Source organism: Chlorocebus sabaeus, chromosome 25, assembly GCF_047675955.1.
Source record: "Chlorocebus sabaeus isolate Y175 chromosome 25, mChlSab1.0.hap1, whole genome shotgun sequence".
NCBI classification, from domain to species: Eukaryota; Metazoa; Chordata; class Mammalia; order Primates; family Cercopithecidae; genus Chlorocebus; species Chlorocebus sabaeus.
In genome coordinates this window covers 54,774,018-54,795,638 of record NC_132928.1, presented here as the reverse complement: position 1 = coordinate 54,795,638, position 21,621 = coordinate 54,774,018, and the positions used below count along the sequence as shown (strand labels likewise).

Here is a 21,621-nt window from a genome sequence, read left to right as displayed (position 1 = left end):
ATTGTGAGGAAAGTTTTCTAGTGGTGGTATCAGTTGATGGTACTTTTTGGAGATCTGTAGCCTTCATCTACCTTTGGAGAATGATATACTTTTCTGGTTTAATTAAAGAACTATTTGCACAAATGTGAGCTAAGCCTTAAAAAACACAGCTAATTGATCGGGCATGGTGGCTCTCGCCTGTAATGCCAGCACTTTGGGAGGCTGAGGTGGGTGGATCACTTGAGGTCAGGAGTTCCAGACCAGCGTGGCCAATACAGTGAAACCCCATTTCTACTAAAAAATACAAAAATTAGCTGAGTGTGCTGGCAGGCACCGGTAGTCCCAGCTACTCGAGAGGCTGAGGCATGAGAATCGCTTGAGCCTGGGAGGGGGAGGTTGCAGTGAGCCAAGATCATGCCACTGCACTCCAGCGTGGGCAACAGAGCCAGACTCTGTCTCAAAAAAAAAAAAAAAAAAAAAAAAAATGGCTGGGCGCGGTGGCTCACGCCTGTAATCCCAGCACTTTGGGAGGCGGAGGCAGGCAGATCACGAGGTCAGGAGATCGAGACCATCCTGGCTAACACGGTGAAACCCCGTTTCTACTAAAAAAAAAAAAAAAAAAAAAAAAATTAGCCGGGCGTGGTGGCTGGCACCTGTAGTCCCAGCTACTTGGGAGGCTGAGGCAGGAGAATGGCGTGAACCTGAGAGGCGGAGCTTACTTTGAGCCGAGATCATGCCACTGCACTCCAGCCTGGGCGACAGAGTGAGACTCCATCTCAAAAATAAATAAATACACACACAAACACACACACAGCTAATTAATTAAATTCAGTGAATCTCCCAAAGCATAATAAAGGTTACCTGTTCTAGATGGGAAAATACTACAAGAATCTGGAATGCTTACACTGTCTTGGGTTTGGGACACAGATAGTATTATGAATACATAATTTCTAATTGAAGTGTCTTATCCATGTTCAGTACATTAAATTTAGAATGTTTAACCTCGTTCTTGAGATTAAACATAGTAATTTTTAAAATCAAAATGTAATGTAAACAAAGGAAATGATTCCTCTATGCTTCCACAGTTTTTTCTTGCACATACTAGTTTTTGTAGAGCAGTTGCTTCTACATGTAATTTAAAATTAAGCTATTATGCATAGTGAAAATAATACAAATGAAATATTTGAAATAAAGCTTAATTGTACTTTTTTGCCATCCTTACATATCTAATGCAATAATTTAGAGCAATTATCACATTTCTTTTAAACTTGACAAATGAAGAAAAGTTTAAATTAGGATACATTTCTAACCTATAAAAACGAGGGAGTAGACTTTTTTTAAAAACTGTTGGGCCCTTTTTGGTGCTGGACCCTTTCTTACTCAGGGGAGTCAAGATAAGTGAATCCATCTTTGAAAATTATTTTTCTGGCTGGACACGTTGGCTTACACCTGTAATCCCAGCAGTTTGGGAGGCCGAGGCGGGTGGATCACTTGAGGTCAGAAGTTCGAGACCAACCTGGCCAACATGGTAAAAACCCTTTCTCTACTAAAAATACAAAAATTAGCCAGGTGTGGTGGCACACACCTGTAGTCTTAGCTACTCAGTAGGCTGAGGCGGGATAATCTCTTGAACCTGGGAGGCGGAGGTTGCAGTGAGCTGAGATCACACCACTGCACTCCAGCCTGGGTGACAGAGCAAGACTCCATCTAAAAAAAACAACATGTTTTTCTGCCAGGGCAAATAAACTTACATTTTATTATTTTTTCACATCACAGAGACTGTGTTGGCTTTTGGAAATATTATGTTATGAAATAATGTGCTTTTAAGGAATAGTAATAGACATGAGGTTTGTTTCTATATGCCTATGATAACTTAATGATAAACTTCAGAAGGCTTCCACTTTCTCTTTGAGCTTGGATAACCCAGAGAGTTCATTGTTGTAGGATGGTGAAGATGCAAAACTAAATCCTTTTGGCTTCTCAAGCAATATAGCTAATCAGGAGTGGGCGATTTCTAACAATGCTGGTCTTTTGAGTCTCTTATACTTAACCCTTGGGGGAAGAATATGCATTCAGCACACTAAGAATTTCTAGTATGTTTATTGATGATCGTCAGAGTTTTCAAGAAACTTTCATTAATTTTTAGAAAGTTTTCTTTTCCGTTTAAGTATTACTGAGAAAATTACCTGACACTAATATGTTTCTATATCATCTAGAATGCATTTGCTTTTTGAAAATTTGATTTGTGTACTAGAGTGGAGCAGGGATCTGCAAACTGTGGTTTATAGGCCAAATCTGGCTCACTGCCAGTTTTTGTAAACCAAGTTTTATTGGAATACAGCCACACCTATTTATTTATTTATTATGTGTGGCTGGTTTTGTATGCCACCGGTAGAGTTGAGAAATTTCAACATAGACCATGCGACTTGCAAAGTCTAATATATTTACTGTCTGGCAATTTACACTAGAAGTTTGCTGACCCCTGTGCAAGAGTATAATCTAAGATAGTTTTTTAAGTGCTAAAAGAAATGCAGTCTGTTTGGCCAGCTGTCATTTATTACTGACAAGATTTTGTTTTTAGTTTGACATTTAAAAATTTGAAATTTTCCACTACAAAGATAAAATTGGATGTGATGAGTAAAGTAAAAAGCTTCAAATATCCATATTTTCTTTCTCAGATCTTCATTTAAGGACAACATAGATATTTAAACATTTTATCTGTAGGCATTTGAAAACTTGAATATGATAGCTGTCAACTCTTTTAAAAGAGGTATCCAAAAGAAAATATGTGAGCGTTGAGTGTGTTGTTGCTAATAAATTTGCACTGAGTCTTTTAGGAAAACATTTTCTCCTGACCCTTAAAAGGCTTTAAAACCATGTGCCAAGAATTCATCATAGCAGCAGACAACACCCAAAATATTGAGCTAGGGTTTATAAAGCCACCTCCCTCCTCGTCATTTTTTCCTTTAAAGCTTAGTTTCTTTACTTTTAATTACCAGTTCACATTTCTCTGGTTTCTCATCTTGAAATAAATGACATTCACAATCCCTTGAACTGCTTCACCTGGACTTTAGCCCCCAGGTACACATGAGATCCAGGATCCATTTTTCTTTTGCATTACCCTGCCCAGCAATTTCATTCTTTTGTCTGAAGATGAACTATTTTGCAAGATTTCTGACCTTGTCATATAAGGAAGTTCCTTCCACCCAGCTTTAACAACACAGTATCAACACCTCACACCGTAGTTCCTTAATAGTTCCACATACAGCATTTTAGTCGTTCATGCAAACTGTAAACAGCAGTGTGGAGAGGGAGGAGTTTGAGGATATGAGTCTTCCTGAGTTGAGACTTGCCCACTGGCTGCCTCAAGTATACTTTGTTCCATTGAATGTTTGCAGTCACAGAGAGAACTTAGAGTTATATGACACTCGAAGGAAAAGCAAAAGAGCATTAAGAAGTATCTGTTTTTGTTATTGCCATTTCATAAATATTTTAGTAGGTGTTCAATTTCATTGGATATTCTTTTTTTTTTAATTGTCTTTGTACCTATGATTGAAAACGGTAGTTGGTCTATGACTTTTGAGGAGGTAAGTTTCTTTTTTTAATCTATGTATGTCTGTAACATCGGTGTCTGTCTCTTTGAAAAATGCAGTATCCTCCTCCCAAAAGTTACTAACCAAACTTTCCCAGCTGTACATCTCCTATCCATAAGGGGTGAAACTATGAGGACAGTTGTTATCTGCTTTTTGTTCAAATGGTGTCAGTTGTGTGAGATGGGGAGGATATGTTTCAGACAGTGTGATGTGAATGTTAAGAGTTATGTAAGCAGTGTCTCCTGTAATCTTTTCTGAAAGGCAAGAGGGAACCAGTTTGCCTGTTTTGTTTACAGGCTTTGAGCAGTCAGCACATCTGCTTGTGTAAACTTAGAGCATGTGAATTTCTCTGGGCTGACTGAGGTTATTGGGGCTGACTTTAAGTCTGTCTCCCATGGGCAACCCTTGTTACCATTTCAAAATGAACCATGCAGGGTTACTACCTTTCCCAAGACCATCAAAACCAAACTCTCTTCTCCATTCTAGAATACAGGCAAACTTTTTCTGGAATGGGTCAGTATTGAAAACAGTTTTGGCTCCTTGAGAAGAACTGTAAAAGACAGCCAAGTAATATAAGCTCTGTTTAGCCCTCAGTAGGTAAGTGTGGGCAAGTTCTTTGTAGAAAATCTCCATCTCAGTAGCAGGGTCTTACTGTAGTGCTCAGTAGCACTCACCCTGGGTTCATACTTTGGAGGATGATACTGCATTTTTGGCCCCGTAGCTTGCTTTCCCACTTGTCTGTGAGTGCAGAGCAGGAGTCTGACACTTCCCACTGTGCTGCTTGCTTTGCAGACACTAAATTGAAGCTTCTTGCTAAAGCAAAAGCAAGTAGGCGTGCCCTCTAGGCTCTTTTGCTTTGCAGGGACCGAGACTCTCAGTTTCTCCCAAATCTTTTCCCACCCTTGCCCTTGCCCCTTTAAGTGTGTGTCTGTAAGAAAGGGTTTCAGTTGCAACAGTCATTGTAATGAGAAGTTACTAGTCAGAATTTCAGCTGAACTCACACCTCTTTCTTATATAACAGATAATCCATCAGACATTTATCTCTAATCAACAGTGAAGTAGCTACCTGGTATGATTTCTAAATACTTGAACAAAGTACTTTTCCACGAACATCCTATGACTTTACCTGGAGGTTACTTTAACTCAATTCTAAGCATATAATTGTAACCTGAAAAACTGGTAGTGGCAACATTTTCACTTGTGCCAAATGGATGTAATGTACATAATAGTCGAGGGAGGTTTTTGTACTTTGGGGTTATACAAGTACAATTTCAGTAGCAATAGGACACTTAACTCGGGAATAGCTATTAAAGTAGTCTTATCTTAGTTTCTTGAAGAGATTTATCAAGAAATGAGAAAAATCTCTTCCCTGGCTAAGCAGCTGCATTGTGAAATATGTCATGTTGAAATTGTGCTGGTATTGTTACTCTTTCCTGGCTAGTAGGAAATTTATTGAAAAAGCTTCTCAAATCTTTTTTTTAAATCTAAGTTTCCTGTAAGTATATAAGTTTTTTGTTTTTTGTTTTTTTCCATGAAAAGGAGTAATAGATATATCAGAAATAAAGGCTAACTCTCCAGCCCCTGCTAGAAATTGTGTTACTTAGGCAAAGATTGAAAGATTTCATTGTAGAAGCTCTGGCTTTTTAGAAATCTGTTTTTTAGTCTCTACATTTATTATGCTTCTGTGAGAGGGTGGAACTTCTGTAGATTGAGGGAACAGACAGAATCTGATGAGTACAAGTTGCCTCTACAAGAGCATACATAGTCTTCTCAGGAACACCTGGGGAAAGAGTTCCTAGCAAGGCACCACTTCTTAGGAGTTACATTATATCTTGGTCAAAAAGGAGGATCTAATATGGTTTTGTGTAGAATATGACCTGCTAACAGAAGTGGACTTAAAATTTTTTTTTCTCATTTTGGCATCTTATCCCTTCCAATGGAATTAAAATTCTGAATTTTTTTTTCCTTAATAAAACTATTTTTTAAATCCTATTACAAATATATATTCATTGTAGAAAACTTGAAAACATTTTTAAAAGGAAAAGGACAACAGTAAAGAAAATTCACTACCTACAGTTAATATTTATTGTTTATATTGTTATAATGAGATTCTCCAGTTATTTATTGGGGTTTTCCCCCCCTACAAGGCAGTGTAAGCATTTCCTGTTATTACGTATTTCTTTCTTTCTTTTCTTTTTTTTTTTTTTTTAAAGACAGGTTCTCACTCTGTCACCCAGGCTAGAGTGCAGTGGCATGATCACAGTTCACTGCAGCCTTGACTCCCTGGGTCCAAGTGATCCTCCAACCTCAGCCTCCCCGGTAGCTGGGATCATGTGTGTACACCACACCACCCAGCTAATTTTTTTTTTTTTTAGATGGAGTCTCACTCACTCTGTCATCCAGGCTGAAGTGCAGTGGTGCAATTTTGGCTCACTGCGAGCTCTGTCTTTCAGGTTCAAGCAGTTCTCCTGCCTCAGCCTCCTGAGTAGCTGGGATTACAGGTGTGTATCACCATACCCACCTAATTTTTGTATTTTGTTTGAGTAGAAATGAGATTTCACCATGTTGGCAAGGCTGGTCTTGAACTGACCTCAAGTGGTCCGCCCACCTCAGCCACCCAAAGTGCTGGGATTACAGGCATGAGCCACTGCGCCTAGCTGTACCCAGCTAATTAAAAAAATTTGTTTTGTAGAGATGGGGTATTGCCATGTTGCCGAGGCTGGTCTTGAACTCCTGGGCTCAAGCAATCCTCCAGTCTCAGGCTCCCAAAGTGCTGGGATTACAGGCACGAGCCACTGCATCCAGCCTTCTCCAGTATTTTAACACTGAGTCGAATTCTATTGTGAATTTATTTAAAGTATGAAAGTGATTTGGGATTGTTTTTATCTTTTTTAGTAGATATGTTTTTCAATAATGTTTTAATATTCTCCAACTTTTCTAATTTTTTTCCAAAAAAAAAAAAGACAGAAATGGGCCCTGGTGGCTGGTTAATCAAGGTGCAATGTTTCTTAGCCCTTCTTTTAAAACACAGGAAAAAGAAAGAAATTGTCTTCTCTTTCAATATAGCAAACACCAGGTTGTTATATAGAAGATAAAATTAACTTCACATTGCCTGGTATGGTATGATAAACTATCTTCCAAACAATATATTTGTCTTCTAGTTTTGTGTCACTGCTTTGTCAAAGGTTTTTGACAAAAAAAAAAAAGGTTTTTGCCACCTTTGCAGAAAACACTGTTAGGAGAGTAAATCTGAAAAACAGGAAGGTCTGGTGACATTAGTCTTTCCTGTCAGCTGTCTTTTGAATCTCCTATAACTGTTAACAGTAGCAAAAAAAGTAATTTTGATACTTTGGAATGGAAGACATGAAATAACTATTCTGAAAATAGTTGTGAACATACCAAGTTCACAGTGTTTAGTTAAGGAAAGACCTTGCTTCATAAGAATTAGTGACTTGGTTTTTTTTTTTTTTTTTTTTTTTCATTTGTTTGTTTTTGTTTTTTTATCATGTAACTTTGTTTCAGATTTTTCAAGGTCGGGGGGGCAGAAATCCTCAGTAATTTATTTTACCTGGAATGTTTTACTCTGAAGTTTTTTAAAAAACAACAAAACTAGATATGACTATTGCTGTCACCCAAAAATAGGTGTTCAGAAAAGTAAATATATTCTTACTCAAAGAATAAAAATGTCGACTGTTAGCAAAGTCATGAACCCATGTGTCATGATTCTCGATTTAATGCTCTTAAATATACTCAATATGAACCTGTCTTAGAAAAACAATTTGAAGAAATGTCTAGTGGTTTTCCCCTGTTTCATTCCTACTGTGTCTTGTGGTTTCTCTTGAGGTCAAGGGTGAGACTACCATGCATGTTTGAAATAAAGAATTGCTTGTGTCTGTGTTCTAGATCTATGTAAAAACCTCACAAGATTGGGGGGGGGGTATGTTCAGAAAGTTTGCTCTTTGTGGCACATGTTTTATAATGAAGTTCCATCTTGAGAGTTTAAGGGACAAGTTTCACCGGGTAGAGAACCGCATCTGCATTGCTAGCTAAACTCACTGTTGTTTCCCATACAGCAATCCTGCCTTCCTGTGCCACTTGCGCCTTCTCCTTTTTACACCTTTGAAAGTTCACTTTGTTGCTTGTTTTCCCTCACTAGTTCTATTCATTTCTGTATGTCCAGACACTAATGCCCACCTCCGGCTGTTGTTCTTTTTCTGCAGAGGGAGAACCGAAGATTACAGGAGGCCAGCATGAGGTTGGAACAAGAGAATGATGACCTCGCCCATGAACTAGTAACAAGCAAAATTGCTCTACGGAATGACTTGGATCAGGTAAACTTTAGAAATGAGACTGTGATGACTTCCTCAGGGCAAAGACCAATTTGCCCTCACCACTGCCCCCACAAGCTTGCTTTGTTCTTGACTTTGTTCTTGATGAATGGAGGAGTGGCAGGGACAGTTTGTGTTAATTGGAGAGAGTGGAAAACACAAGCCTTTGAGAAAGGTTTGGGTCATTTCTAAATAGCGTGTGTGACATAACTTTCTTTATACCTCTAAACTCTGTTATGTCTTTGTTGATACCTTTCCTGAACCAATGGCTGTCAGCATAATTATCTGAGAACATCAGTCACCAAGAATATACCTGTACTAATGCCACTCTAACAGTAGGCACCTTACTCTTTGTTCCAGTAAGAATTCTTCTCCAGAATAAATGTGAACTTTTACATGAAGTACCTACATTAAGAGTTGGATTATTAGATTGATAGGCATCTGAGTGGCTGAGAGCCAGACTGCCCTATTGTGAATGCTGGCACCACCACTTGTGAACCATATGACCCCGGGCAGTTCTTAAGCTGTCTATAGATATAAAAAGGTGTCTATCTCATAGAGATGATATAACAAATAAGTAAAGCACTTCAATAGTATGTGTTCATTAAATGTTAGCTGTTGCTAGGAAGACCTTAAACTATTTAGCATTCCCTTGTTCTTTCCAACTAAGCTGACAGTCTTAGGACCTCCTGTTTTTTTCTTGCTAGCATTTTCAGAAATAATTGGCAATATGGAAGCAGTCTTGTGCAGATTTAAAATTACCACTCTATTTTCTGACTTCTACAAAGTAAATATTCCCAACAGATAGTGGAGGGTCAGAAAAACTGACTCGCAGACTGTTGAGTCTATAAAAGAGTCATTACCTGTGGTGTAAGTTTGCATTGACAATATTAAAAAATACAAATTCATTCATAACATAAATCTGCTTAAATGTTTAAAATTAAAGGACAGCTGAAAATGGCCCCTGCCACAATTCCTGTTTTCCCATATAGATAGCCAATTTTGTGGCTCCAAAGTTCTAACCATAGTAAAGTTGGAGATAAGACCCATGTTCAGGAAAACAGTGCTATATCTGGGAGAGGAGGACACTGAGAGAACTGGCACTAAAAGGAGTTCGAAAACAAAAACAAAAACAAGAACTGTGTTGCTTGGGACACGATATGGAAGGTAGAAAAAGCAGCCCAGAGAATGCTTTTTTAAAAAGTTGTGGCCCTGTTAACTACAAACCTCCTTTAGCCCGCCCATTTGGAAGCTGTGAGAAGTGATATAAGAAATATGTGACTAAGAGAGTCAGAACCAAAGAAGGTAGCAGGATCTCCATTCAGTCAGGGTAAATTCAGCCTTACCTCAGTGGTCGTATTTTTGTATTCGAGACTGTTGAGATAAATCAGTGCTATAATGAAAGTCTTGGTTCTATGTTAACTTTCCAAATGGTCTTGATTCTACCATTTTGAATCTTTTATCCATTAATAATTTTCTTATGATGGCTGACTAAATGAAACAACTTTTAAACAGTTGGATTCAGTGAGGATGCAGTGAAATGAGCTAAGGAGAATTTCAAAGTTGTTTGGGAAATGTAGTTGGTAATATGCGTTAAGACTTTAAAAGGTTTAAGCAATAATAAAATTAAATTTTACTATATACCCACTATGTGCCAAGCACTAAATAAAGCAATGTATGAACATCATCTCATTTAATCTCCCTAATGACTCCAGGAAGCAGTTATTATTTTAATCTTCATTTCATAAATGAGAAAACTATATAGATGAGGAAACTAGAGATCCTCTGACTTGTAAAGCTAAAAAAAAAAAGATTTGGTAAAAAAATGTATATACAAGGTTGTTTACTGCAGTGTTACTTACAAGAATGAAGAATAGAAATATTATAATATCTATGTTCACTAGTAGGGGAGAGTGACAGTTTGACTGTCTGGAATAATTTTTTTTAAATGGGAAAATAATGATAAAGTAGTTTTTTAAAAATACTTTTTTTCTGTAAACAATAAACATTTATAATGTTTGCATCTAAATTTCAAGGGCTACTGGCTGGCACCGGGTCATCCTATTGGGAAGGGGACCATAGTATACCTAGATAGGGAAGAAGCCCATAAGGAAGTATATCAAAATGTTACTGCCAGGTATCTCTGGGTGATAAGATTAAATCTGATTTTTATATTCATCTTTATAGTTTTTTTCCCATTTAGAATTTATACAAAGACCTTAAATTAGACCTAACCACCATAGGTTAAGTAAAAATGAGGATTAGAACTTTTAAAAATCAGAAAAATAATGAACATTATAATATGCATATTATATATGAATATAATACTAAATAATATATATAACTTTAATCCAAAAAAAATTATCTTAAAAATCATTTCTTCACCAAGAGAATCCTTTATGTGAGTCAGTCTGGAGTGACTGCCATTATAGGTATTCCTGAAGTAATTGGTTATTGAGTACCGGGGTAGCTCATGATGTGAGTGCTAGAACAGCCCCTGAAGAAAAGGTTCCATCAGACCTTCATTCTTCCTCTCCCCCCTTCCCTCCTTGACTCTCCCTCTCTTTTAAGAAAAGTAAATATGACCTGGGCCCTCCCTTTTGGAGCTTTTTATCTAGATGAAAGAATCTAGATGAAAGAATAAAAACGCTATTTCATGCATATTTCCTCCTAACTTCTGATTTTGCAGTTTGCTCCTCATTGGGGTTTATTTGCCTACCAAAAAGCTGTCCCTACAGTTGAAGTGACCTGTCCCACCAGTCTTCTAGGAAAGGCCCTAGCCTGAGAGTGGCTTTGCAGGCCTTCACCCAGTTTGCCCAGTACTTTCCCATTCCCAGTTCATGAAAATCAGATCTTTTAATTAAAATAGCAAAACACTGGCAAACTTTAAACAAATATGAAAGCAGATTGTATTTAAGACGATATGTAAGGAAACAAACATGAATTAGGAAATTAGGTACTTTGCAAAAATAAATCATTCCTTACTCTGACCATTTTAGTGCTAATTTTGGGCTTCCTGGACACCAAAGGCTCTTCAGCTTTTGCCTCTGACAGAGCCTTCCTCTCTGAGAACTTGCCCTCTTTCAGATTCCTTAAATAAAGATTTCTCAGTGATTAGAAGTGAAAAAACGTACAACATCTCCATTTCAGTGTCTGTTTACTATCTGCTTTCAAGCCTTTCCTGTCCTTCCCTATTTGTAAGGAACAAAAGAGAAGAGACATGATTAGTACTGTCCTGCTGAGGACCAGGGGTCTAGGTTCCCTCTCACCATAGCAAGTTCTCTTAGACCAGAAGCTACATGGACTAAATGGAAAATTATTTTGTTTTGTTTCAAGTTGAATGACTGGCCTGGTTATTTCTTTCAGAAATCATTTCTCAAAGATCCTCCTTTCTGATATTAGGGCTGAGTCTTTGCTGAGGTTATTGGTTGATTCATGATTAAATCACACATTGCAGTGCTTGTTTCTCTCATATATGTGTAGCAGAAGCCCTGATTGCAATTAGAACTTTCAATATCAGTGAGACATTATAAGATGTTGGTAAGTGTTTAGACTTGATAATGACAATGTTTCTCTCAATCTTGTCAAATTATGGTGAAGGCTGTCGGGCGCGGTGGCTCATGCCTGTAATCCTAGCGCTTTGGGAAGCCGAGGTAGGTGAATTGCCTGAGCTTAGGAGTTCGAGACCAGCCTGGGGAACACGGTGAAACCGAGTCTCTATTAAAAATACAAAAAATTGCCAGGCGCGGTGGCTCACACCTGTAATCCCAGCACTTTAGGAGGCAGAGGTGGGTGGATCACGAGGTCAGGAGATCAAGACCATCCTGGCTAACACAGTGAAACCCCGTCTCTACTAAAAATACAAAAAATTAGCTGGGCAGGGTGACAGGCGTCTGTAGTCGCAGCTACTCGGGAGGCTGAGACAGGAGAATGGCCTGAACCCGGGAGGCAGAGCTTGCAGTGAGCCGAGATCACGCCACTGCACTGCAGCCTGGGCAATAGAGCGAGACTCTGTCTCAAAAAAAAAATACAAGACATTAGCCAGGCATGGCGGCACGCACCCGTAATCCCAGCTACTGGGGAGGCTGAGACAGAAGAATCTCTTGAACCTGGGAGGTGGAGGTTGTAGTGAGCTGAGATCACACCATTGCACTCCAGCCTGGGTGACGGAGCGAGACTCTGTCTCAAAAAAAAAAAAAAAAAATTATGGTAAAGACTTTATAATTTGGGCTCAAAGGTAGAATTTGAAAGGCTTTATCATTTGAGCTCAAAGGTAGAATTTGAGTATCCATGTGTTTAGCATTTCATTCATTAACATTAAAGCTAATTCCTACTTAAGTGAGGTATAGTGGTTGACTGTACAAAGATTCAAAAGACCACTGTTAGAGGGATACTCAAGTTATTTCAGATCTGGCCATACTTTGATGAACAGAACAATTGCTCCTACTTTGCTGTTTAACATAAGAGGAGAAACTGTCGATTAAGCTTCCTGGAAAACTGGACTCTTCCCTATAGGACCTGATATTAGGGCTGAGTCTTTGCTGAGGTTATTGGTTGATTCATGATTAAATCACACATTGCAATGCTTGTTTCTCTCATATATGTGTAGCAGAAGCCTTGATTGCAATTAGAACTTTCAATATCAATGAGACATTATAAGATGCTGGTAAGTCTTTAGACTTGATAATGAGAATATTTCTCTCAATCTTGTCAAATTATGGTGAAGGCTGTCGGGCGTGGTAGCTCATGCCTGTAATCCCAGCACTTTGGGAAGCCGAGGTAGGTGAATTGCCTGAGCTTAGGAGTTCGAGACCAGCCTGGGGAACCCGGTGAAACCGAGTCTCTATTGCAGTTTCCTCCTTATTGGGGTTTATTTGCCTTTTGCTCTAGATATCTAGATTTTGCTCTAGAAATAAGTGAAGTTGCCTTAATCTTGACCTAATGAAGACTGTTTGGCAGAAAATGTGCAAATAAAAATAATAGGTCTTCTTAACATAAACATTTAGGTGTTTTTGAAAAAAATTCCTCAGGGAAGTGCTTTTCCCCGTTTTCTTTTTCTTTCTTTCTTTTTTTATTTTTTTTTGAGACAGAGTCTACCTCTGTAGCCCAGGCTGGAGTGCAATAGCACGATCTTGGCTCACTGCAACCTCCATCTCCTGGTTTCAAGCAATTCTCCTGCCTCTGTCTCCCGAGTAGCTGGAATTACATGTGCCCACAACCATGCCTGGCTGATTTTTGTATTTTTAATAGAGATGGGGTTTCACCATGTTGGCCAGGCTGATCCCAAACTCCTGGCTTCAGGTAACCCACCCGTCTCGGCCTCCCACAGTGCTGGATTACAGGCGTGAGCCACCACGGCTGGCCAGCATTTACTTTATAACGTTTTTGCAAAATGTTAAAATTTTAGATGGCTCTAAACTGAAAAAACCAAACTGAAGTTTCAGAGACCAAACTGAAAAAAAACATTTATTTTAGTATCATGATGAACATTATGAAAGGATCAGTTTCTTCACAAAGTGGAAATTGCTGTGCGTCCTGTTAAGAGGAAGGCTTAGTTGTAGTCTTCTTTTTTAGCAGGGCTCAAACATTCTGGGGTAGAACCTGAACCAGTGGGCTGCAGTTACAGGGAGAGAGTTGGTTCAGTTTTTAAGAACACTGAAATGAGCAGTATAGCTGCTCTTAAAGTGCCACTCTATGCCCATCTGTCAGAGACTTTGGGAAGGTCTCCCTGCTTTGTGAGTAACCTCAGTCAGTCATCTGGCTTGGGGCTCTTGAATAGAAGTTTTGTGCTTCCATGGTTTATTTATTTATTTTTCTCTTTTTGTTTTCTTTTAAAATGCCATACTTTATGCCAGATGCTTCCATGATGTACATCAGGTGTCTTACAACTTAACTGAAAACTTAACTTGTAGTGTTCTCATTGCATTCTCGAGGTCTACCTCTCATTTTAGTATGTTAATTTGCTGTTAGATTTTCCCCCCTAAAATCTAATGCATCAGAGCAATTTTTAGTGTCTTAAAGACTTTTAAGGGACTTTTTCACCTTGACTACCCAACGGTTTCAAATGATCTGCAAACAGAGCTCTAACCACTGGGCTATGAGCCATCAGGAGCCAGAAGACAGGGCAAGCAGAGCAGCTGGAATGCAGTTTCTCTACAGTCACCAGCAGACTGTGCTGGCCTGGCCATCTGGGTGTGCAGGAGATATGGCAGAAAACAGAGAGAAGGCCGCTTGGCCAGTCCTCAGCAGACTGGGCTGGCCTGGCCCATTTGGACATATGGGAGATATGGCAGAAGACAGACAGAAGGCCACTCAGCCAGTTTTCACCATTACTTGGATAGCATTTTGCTGCTGTCAGCCAGGGATAGCTTCTTCACATAATTGCCTCTCCTCTGTGTCTGGGTTCACTCTGCTGAACTCATCCTGTGGTCTTCTGCCATCTCCACCACATGCAGTCTACATCTGCAATGATTTAGCCACACCTCTTCATTCAACAAGTACTTAGGGAGCACCTATTGTGTACTTGGCATTGGGCTTGGTGCTTGGGATAGAGTGATGAGCAAAAGAGATATGGTTCTTGCCTCCTGGAGCTTAACGCCTAGTGAGCAAGACAAATAAATCCCATGCATAAGTTGTCATGACAGTCCTATCATGGGAAATATGAGAGATTTAGATAGGGGAGCTAACTTAGATGGGGGTGAGTGGGCCAGGGCTGAGGGCATGCTTCATTGCCATGTGAACTTGAAGTCGTGGCCTAAAAGGTGAGAGCCCGGCATGTTAAATAGACATCATCATTCTAGAAATACGATCTTTTCTTCCTGGATTCCTGGTCCATATTTCCATTTTCTTCATGGCTCTCTCTGTCATGGATTTTTCGTCTTAATTTCTCCTTACTAGACTCACTGCCCTGTGTGAGTGGCCATGTGGGCAGGTTTACCTCAACTAGTCCTTGAATTTATCACCTAATTGTTGTCCTCAGACCAGCCTGTCTGCTCCTCCTCTCTGAGTCAACCCTCATTCTCTACCAGTTGGAAGTTTCTGTGTGAGGCTCTACCCCTTCATCAGATCCGTCTGCACAGAGTGAGTGCTGTTGTAACATCTAAAAACTCTGTAAGAAGCATTTAGAAAGAGGATGGACTTTGATGTTATTCAAATCTGAATTCAGATCATGACTCTATTAAATGTGTGACCCCAGACAGTTTGTTGGATCTTTCCAAACCTCACTGTCATTATCTGTAAAATTATTGTTGGTGTGTGGATTAGAAATAATGTGCTCCAACTAGCTGGCACATAGTTGGCATTCAGTGAAAGCAGTCATCCCTTGGTTGAGCTAGGAGGGAAAAGAATGACTTGCAATAATTTTGGAACAGCAACTGAAGATTGGGTTTGGAGAAAATTTCCACACACTTTCTTTGCCCTATGTGTGACTGTGATGTACCATGATTTGCAGGCAGAAGACAAGGCAGATGTGTTGAATAAGGAACTCCTCTTGACCAAACAGAGGCTGGTGGAGACTGAAGAGGAGAAGAGGAAGCAAGAGGAAGAGACTGCCCAGGTAAAAGGAATATGTAGGCTTTTCTTTGCAAAGGTATGTTGGTAGGGAATTGATTAATACTATAAAAAATCAGGAAAATTAAATTTCTTCTAAATCAAAGGTGATGTTAAAGCAGTAATGTAAGTAATTGAGTGTACTTACTCAACATTTTTGTTCAACATTTCTGACATCTTTTTTTTTTTTGAAGGGTGTTAAAAGAGGAGGCAGTATTTCTACCCTTGAACAGCTTTTAGGAATTTGCCTTTACTGAGATATTTAGCAAGAGTGTTGAGTTTTCTCTAAGTTTAGTAACTTGGAATTATGATCCAAGAGCTTTGACGAATCTGCAAATTTTGTGTTGTATCTCCAAGACAAAGACTTCTCTGAAGTAGTTTATGAGCATTGTTAAACCGAAAGCCTACAGAGACCTCTGCTGGGAGTTGCCACACAGCCCCTGCCTCAATCAGTCACACTTCATTTTCCTGATTCGCACCTTTAGGAGCATCAGTATTCCTGGCAAAGCTTTCAAACCTATTTCCTGGGGGAATATAAAGAAACCTTTTGAGAAGCAGCCTTGAAGTTAGCACCCTACACTCTTCATGGGAGCTGTAAGGCTAATTAGCTAGAAAATGCCACCAGTGCAGAGCAGTGTAGGACAGGGGCAGAGAGGCCTATTGGCCCAAGGAATTTGAGCTTTCCGCTTCCCCAAGGAAGAACATGCTGCTTCATCAATGTTTTCTACCCCTGGCAGTCCCAGCCAGGGACCTGACACAGATTAGATTATGAGTCAGTTTCATCACAAACAATTGAAGTCTTCTGCCAAGAGTGTGTTTGAATTTTACTAATGTAGCTAACTTACAAAGTGAGGAAGCATCTCAAATCGTGATTAGCTTATTTTAATGAGTTTCATTCTGAGACATCAGTAATACTAAATTTAAAGCACAGCATAAAGCATTTCAAAGATCTACATCCAAGCAACCAGAAAAAAAGTTCCACTAAAGTTACATGTGGAGGAATGTGTCATTTAGCACCTTCCAGACTTTATAAAAAGTGTTCCATGGTTTCTTTTTCCTTGGAATCTGATTTAGTGAGTCTTTGGCATTTACAGCGGTCCAAGATATATATTTTTTACCTACTCAAAAATTTTCAGGGGCTGATTACCCAGTTTTAGATTATTTAGATTCCTTAATGGGTTTTGTTTTTTCTTTACTTCCTGCCATCTTTGGACCACTTAAGCTACTCTAGATGAGGAATAAAGCTCTTGGCAAATGAACTTCACCCAGGTTCTACCTGCTCCATGGTTCCATAGACATTACTAGCCTGTAGGCAATTGATACCTAAAATGGGAAGGAATGTGACATTTGAATACTCACCTAGTATATGGCAAGAACAATGCAAGATGCTTTGCACCCTCCCTCCCCTCCATGTGTGTGTCTGTCTGTGTGTGTGTCTGTCTGTGTGTGTGTAACTGTTTTAATCATTATGGTACCCTTGTAAAATAGGGATTATTCTCATTTTCAGAGGAGGAAACTATGGCTTAGATAAATTTAGTGACCCTTGCTCAGAGACTCTCAGCCAGCCAAGTCTGTCCTAACATCAATGGGGCCTTATCGTGGGAGGCAAGAAGGTTGTTGTTTATGTTCTTAAATTGGGTCAGATAGAGAATAAAGATCAATATAAACAATGGAGTTTAGATCAGTGTAACTTACCAATTGCTTTTAGAATTTTAGAATCTAACAGATATGAAGAAATTCAGAAATCTAATGAGGAGTGCAGTTATAAATTGCAATAATTTATGAACTAGCAATTACAGAGTATACGCCATTAATAATTTGAGATGCTGTACTGCAGAATGCATCTCTTTATTCTGATTATGTACTTAAAGTTTAAGCAGAGTTGTTTTTTGTTTGTTTCATTACTTGTTTGTTCAACAACTTGCAGAATTTAATTCTTTCCTTTGTATCTGGTAGCACCTGAGCTTTTCCATCACCTTCATTTTCCTATATGCCTAGAATTCTAGACATTCTGGGCCACAAAAATAACTGTGGTTGTAACTATAGCATTCATAATTTGACATTTCAGTGACTGTAACAAGTACCTTCCATTATGTGTCACTTTAGCTCCTTCTAAAGTCAGTTTCTTTAGTCCCTGAATCTCCTGTCCTTCTCAAAAGCTCTTATTTTCTTCCATCTTTTCTAACTCTAGTCTCCAAAGCCTCTTGTTTCTGTCTCTAGAGAGGTAACAGCAGTAAAGGTAGACTATAAATAAGAAGGCCTACAATGATTTTTTTCAGTAATTTATAACGTCAAGAGTAACAAATTTAGCATGCAGTATCCTTGATGTTTTGTTTTAGACTCTTATAAGGATAAAGATAGCTTCAGAATGGACACTTATTTAGCAATATGTTTAGAAGTAGCATAAGCAATTTTATAATGGTGTTGCTCATATGTCTCATATTTTGTAGAAAAGAAAGTAAGGTTTCTGCATCTCTGGAGATGATTGACTTTTTCAGATTATCAAGATGCAGCTTCTATGAAGATAATTTATATAGTTAACATTGTTACCATTGTTACTGACTATGAATCAGACAGACTTGAATATAGATGTTTATGAAAATTTATTAAGATTTTGGCTGAATCCTGATATTTCTCATTCTGTTCTTTCTAGCTAAAAGAAGTCTTCAGGAAACAGCTAGAGAAGGCAGAATATGAAATAAAGAAGACTACAGCTATCATTGCTGAGTATAAACAGGTAATGTACCTCTGTGGCACATAGAGCTAGTTATAGTTTGCTGCTATAAAAGTAATTTAAAAATTTTTTTTTTTGCTTAAGGCCAGGAGTTTGAGACTAGCCTGAGTGGCATAGCAGGATCCCATCTCTACAAAGAAAAAAATTTTTTAATTAGCCAGGCATAGTGGCGTGTGCCTATAGTCCCAGCTACCTGGGAGGCTGAGGCAGGAGGATCACTTGTACCTAGGAGTTTGAGGCTGCAGTAAACTATGACTGCACCACTGCACTACAGCCTGGGCAACAGAGCAAGACCCTATCTCTAAAATAAATAAATAAATAACTAATTATTGTTGCTTTTCTTTGGGAAAGAAATATTTTTGTTTTTAAAGTTTCCAGAATAGTTTTCCAGATTTATTAAATTTAGTGACTCACTCTCTCCTTTGAAGCAGACAGTGGTTGGACATATCTATTACTTATAGCTTATTACTTATAACTGATAACTTGGGAGGTCTAACTGACCAAAACAATCTATTGGTTGTTTACAATGTTAAGTAGATTTAGAGGAATAGAAAACCTTTTGATGACTACTGAGACCCTGCTTCTGCCTTACTCAGATGCTAATTTCCAGTAGATCACACTCGGAACATCTGCCTCTTTGCAAAGTTTAGTTATTGTATTAAACGGCAGTAGCTGGGGGATCAGTGTATCCTTTGCTACCACAGTACAGAATGTGGTGGGCACTCTTTTTCCCACATGGCTATGTGGCCTTCCCCTCTGCAGGCCAGTGCTAGCAGGAAGCTTTCTATTGTGAACCTTAAAATGCTTTTAACAAAGGGCTCATCTTCTTGAGGATGTTTCTGGCCCCATCACCAGAATGGTGTCAGAAAGCCCCCCGTTCCTGGTATCTACTGGTACCTTCCTGTCCTTCCTGTTGGCTGGACATGGCAAGGACTCCTCTCATTGCTGAGACCCTGCGTGATCTGTTCAAATTCCAGGTTTCTAGAATTAATTAAAGTACCATATGCCATCTTCTCATCTAAGGATTTCCCTGGGGTCTTCTACTTCACATAGGACTCTGAAGTCTGATACTTACTTTTTTAAAAAAAATGTGTTTTTTTGCTTATAAATTAAATTTGTGTTCTTGTGGAAAATTAGAATAGTGCAGAGAAGCACAAAGAAAACAAATCTCCCTCAATCTTTCTAGCTAATCATTGTAATATATTGAATATGCATTGTTGCTATACAAATGCTTTATAAATAAATTTATAATATATATAAACAGGATGAATTGTATTGTTTATCCTATTTTTTTGTAACTAGCTTTAGTTCACTTAATACATTATGAACATCTTTCCATAAGGAATCTGCATACTCGCGGAGGACTGAGAAATAAAACTTTAGAGCTATTTTACTTTTCTATGATAATCAACATATGTTTATTTAATGCCTGCTCTCTGTGAGGCTTAATACTTTGACAGACAAAAAGATGAATGAATTCAAGTTTTCTTCTCTAGAAGCTTATCATATAATGTGGAGATAATACCTATGCAGAAATAAGAGGAAAGGAAACTTATTACGTGTGGGAAATGAATCCTTTTGAGCTGCGCTTCAAAGGCTAGGTAAGACTTGGATCTGTAGAGATAAAGAAGACAAAGAAGAGGGTGGAAATGGTAGAAAAGAGGGAACAGGATGTGCAAAGGCATGGAAGTAGATTAGTGAAGAGAAAAATAATTCATTTAGTAAGAGATTCCAGTACAAAAGAGAAGCAAAGGGACGTTAGGGTCCAGATCAAGGAAAGATCCAGGACTAGGCTTGGGACCTTGAATTTTATTTTGTTTGTGGTAGGACCTTTTTTAGCAGTAAAGTGGCATAATCAAAGATGTATTATTGGCACTAATCTGTCCCAATAAGAAATGTGGAACCAAGGAGACAGACCACAAATACCAGAGTCCAAGTAAGAAGAACCAGGTCCCTGAATTCACAAAAGACAGTCTTTTTTTTTTTTTCTCTAGACAAGAGAAAACCTTGAAGGTGATCTGAGATGTTGAATGTGGGCATCTAGGAGAAGAGGTGGTAGACATTAACCAATATAAGGAACATTAAAGACCATGTGTTGTGGAATTTCCCATCGCTACAAATGCATGTTTTTCATTGCCAGATTATGCCATGGATGGCCACCAAATGCAGCACTCTTCAAATAGTAATCCTGGGGACTATTCTTGAATATTATCTGGCAAGCCCTTGAAATAACGCAAAAGGCAACAGACCCATCTGTTTGAAGATAATTAGGATATAAGACACAATCTAAATGTATTCTATAGTTGGAATATAGCTATTACTGGCTCTGTACATAATGTTTTGGTTTATTTAAAAGGGTTTAAGGTTTGCAGAATCTACCATGGTAATCTCTTCTTTTTAGTATCAGTCAGTACAGTCCTACTAATGGTTCCTCAGGCTTGGATCTGGAGAATTGGAATGAAACTCAACAAACTAGACTCAGCAAGCAAGCCCTCATCTCCAGAGCTATTTTTGAGTAAATTGGGATTGTTTTTTAATGTATGTTTTGAAGTACAAACAAACTTGTTTGTAGAGGTAGACCATATATGTTTATAGCCAAAATTGTACTTTAAAATTTCACATCCCCTGTTTTTCCATCTTTGTTTTGTTTTGTTTTGTTTTGTTTTGTTTTGTTTTTTGTGAGACAAGGTCTTGCTCCATCACCCAGGCTGGAATGCAGTGGTGATACAGTGGCCTGAACACAGCTCACTGCAGCCTTGACCTCCTGGGCTCAAGCTATCCTCTCACCTTTCATCCACTTTTCTAAAATAAAAGATTCTTATTTCAGGCAATGGATTTGAATATCCAATTTCTATTTCTACGATCTATCTATTTCTATCATTTCTTTTTTTTTCTACCATTTCTAATACTTACTAGCACCTTATTTCAGAATCAAAAATAATAATAATAGATTTTATTTAATGTACCCTTACTATTGGCCAGGTGCTATGCTAACCCCTTTGCATACTTTTTTTCCACTTGATTGCTATAGCACAGCACTTTTTAGTCATGAGAAAACTGAGTCTTGGAAAGATTAATGACTTTGCCCAAGCTCACAAAGCTATAAAGAAATGGAGTTTGCTTTAAACTCACATTTAACTCCAGCAGCTAAGCTTTTAATTTCTATGCTGTGTTGCCAAACCTACTTAATAAGAGTTTTAGTCTGTATTAAGGTATTTTTCCTAATGTTATGCCTCCCGTAGTCCCCCACCCTTCCACCAGGCCCCGGTGTGTGATGTTCCCCTCCCTATGTCTATGTGTTCTCATTGTTCAACTCCCACTTATGAGTGAGAACATCACTCTGCCACTTCTTAAGGAAACTTTTGTGATTGAAAACAGGTTCTTTCTGTAACAGTAGACAGGAGATATTTCTGTCTAGAATTCTTTTCATCAAGATTTT

General features: G+C 38.5%; 1 protein-coding gene across 8 annotated transcripts in view; it reads left to right on the top strand.

Moving 5' to 3' along the window:
- Positions 1-21,621, top strand: part of RABGAP1L (RAB GTPase activating protein 1 like) — a 795,491-nt gene that overhangs the window by 759,849 nt on the left and 14,021 nt on the right. For 7 of the 8 annotated variants that reach the window (XM_037986171.2, XM_073011765.1, XM_073011766.1 and 4 more), the window contains 3 exons: positions 7,793-7,903; positions 15,351-15,455; positions 18,102-18,185. In XM_037986171.2, coding sequence (XP_037842099.1) covers positions 7,793-7,903; positions 15,351-15,455; positions 18,102-18,185 — 300 coding nt within the window. Of the gene's footprint in view, positions 1-721; positions 3,567-7,792; positions 7,904-15,350; positions 15,456-18,101; positions 18,186-21,621 lie in introns of those variants that run through there. The other variant, XM_007989432.3, reaches the window with a different exon arrangement.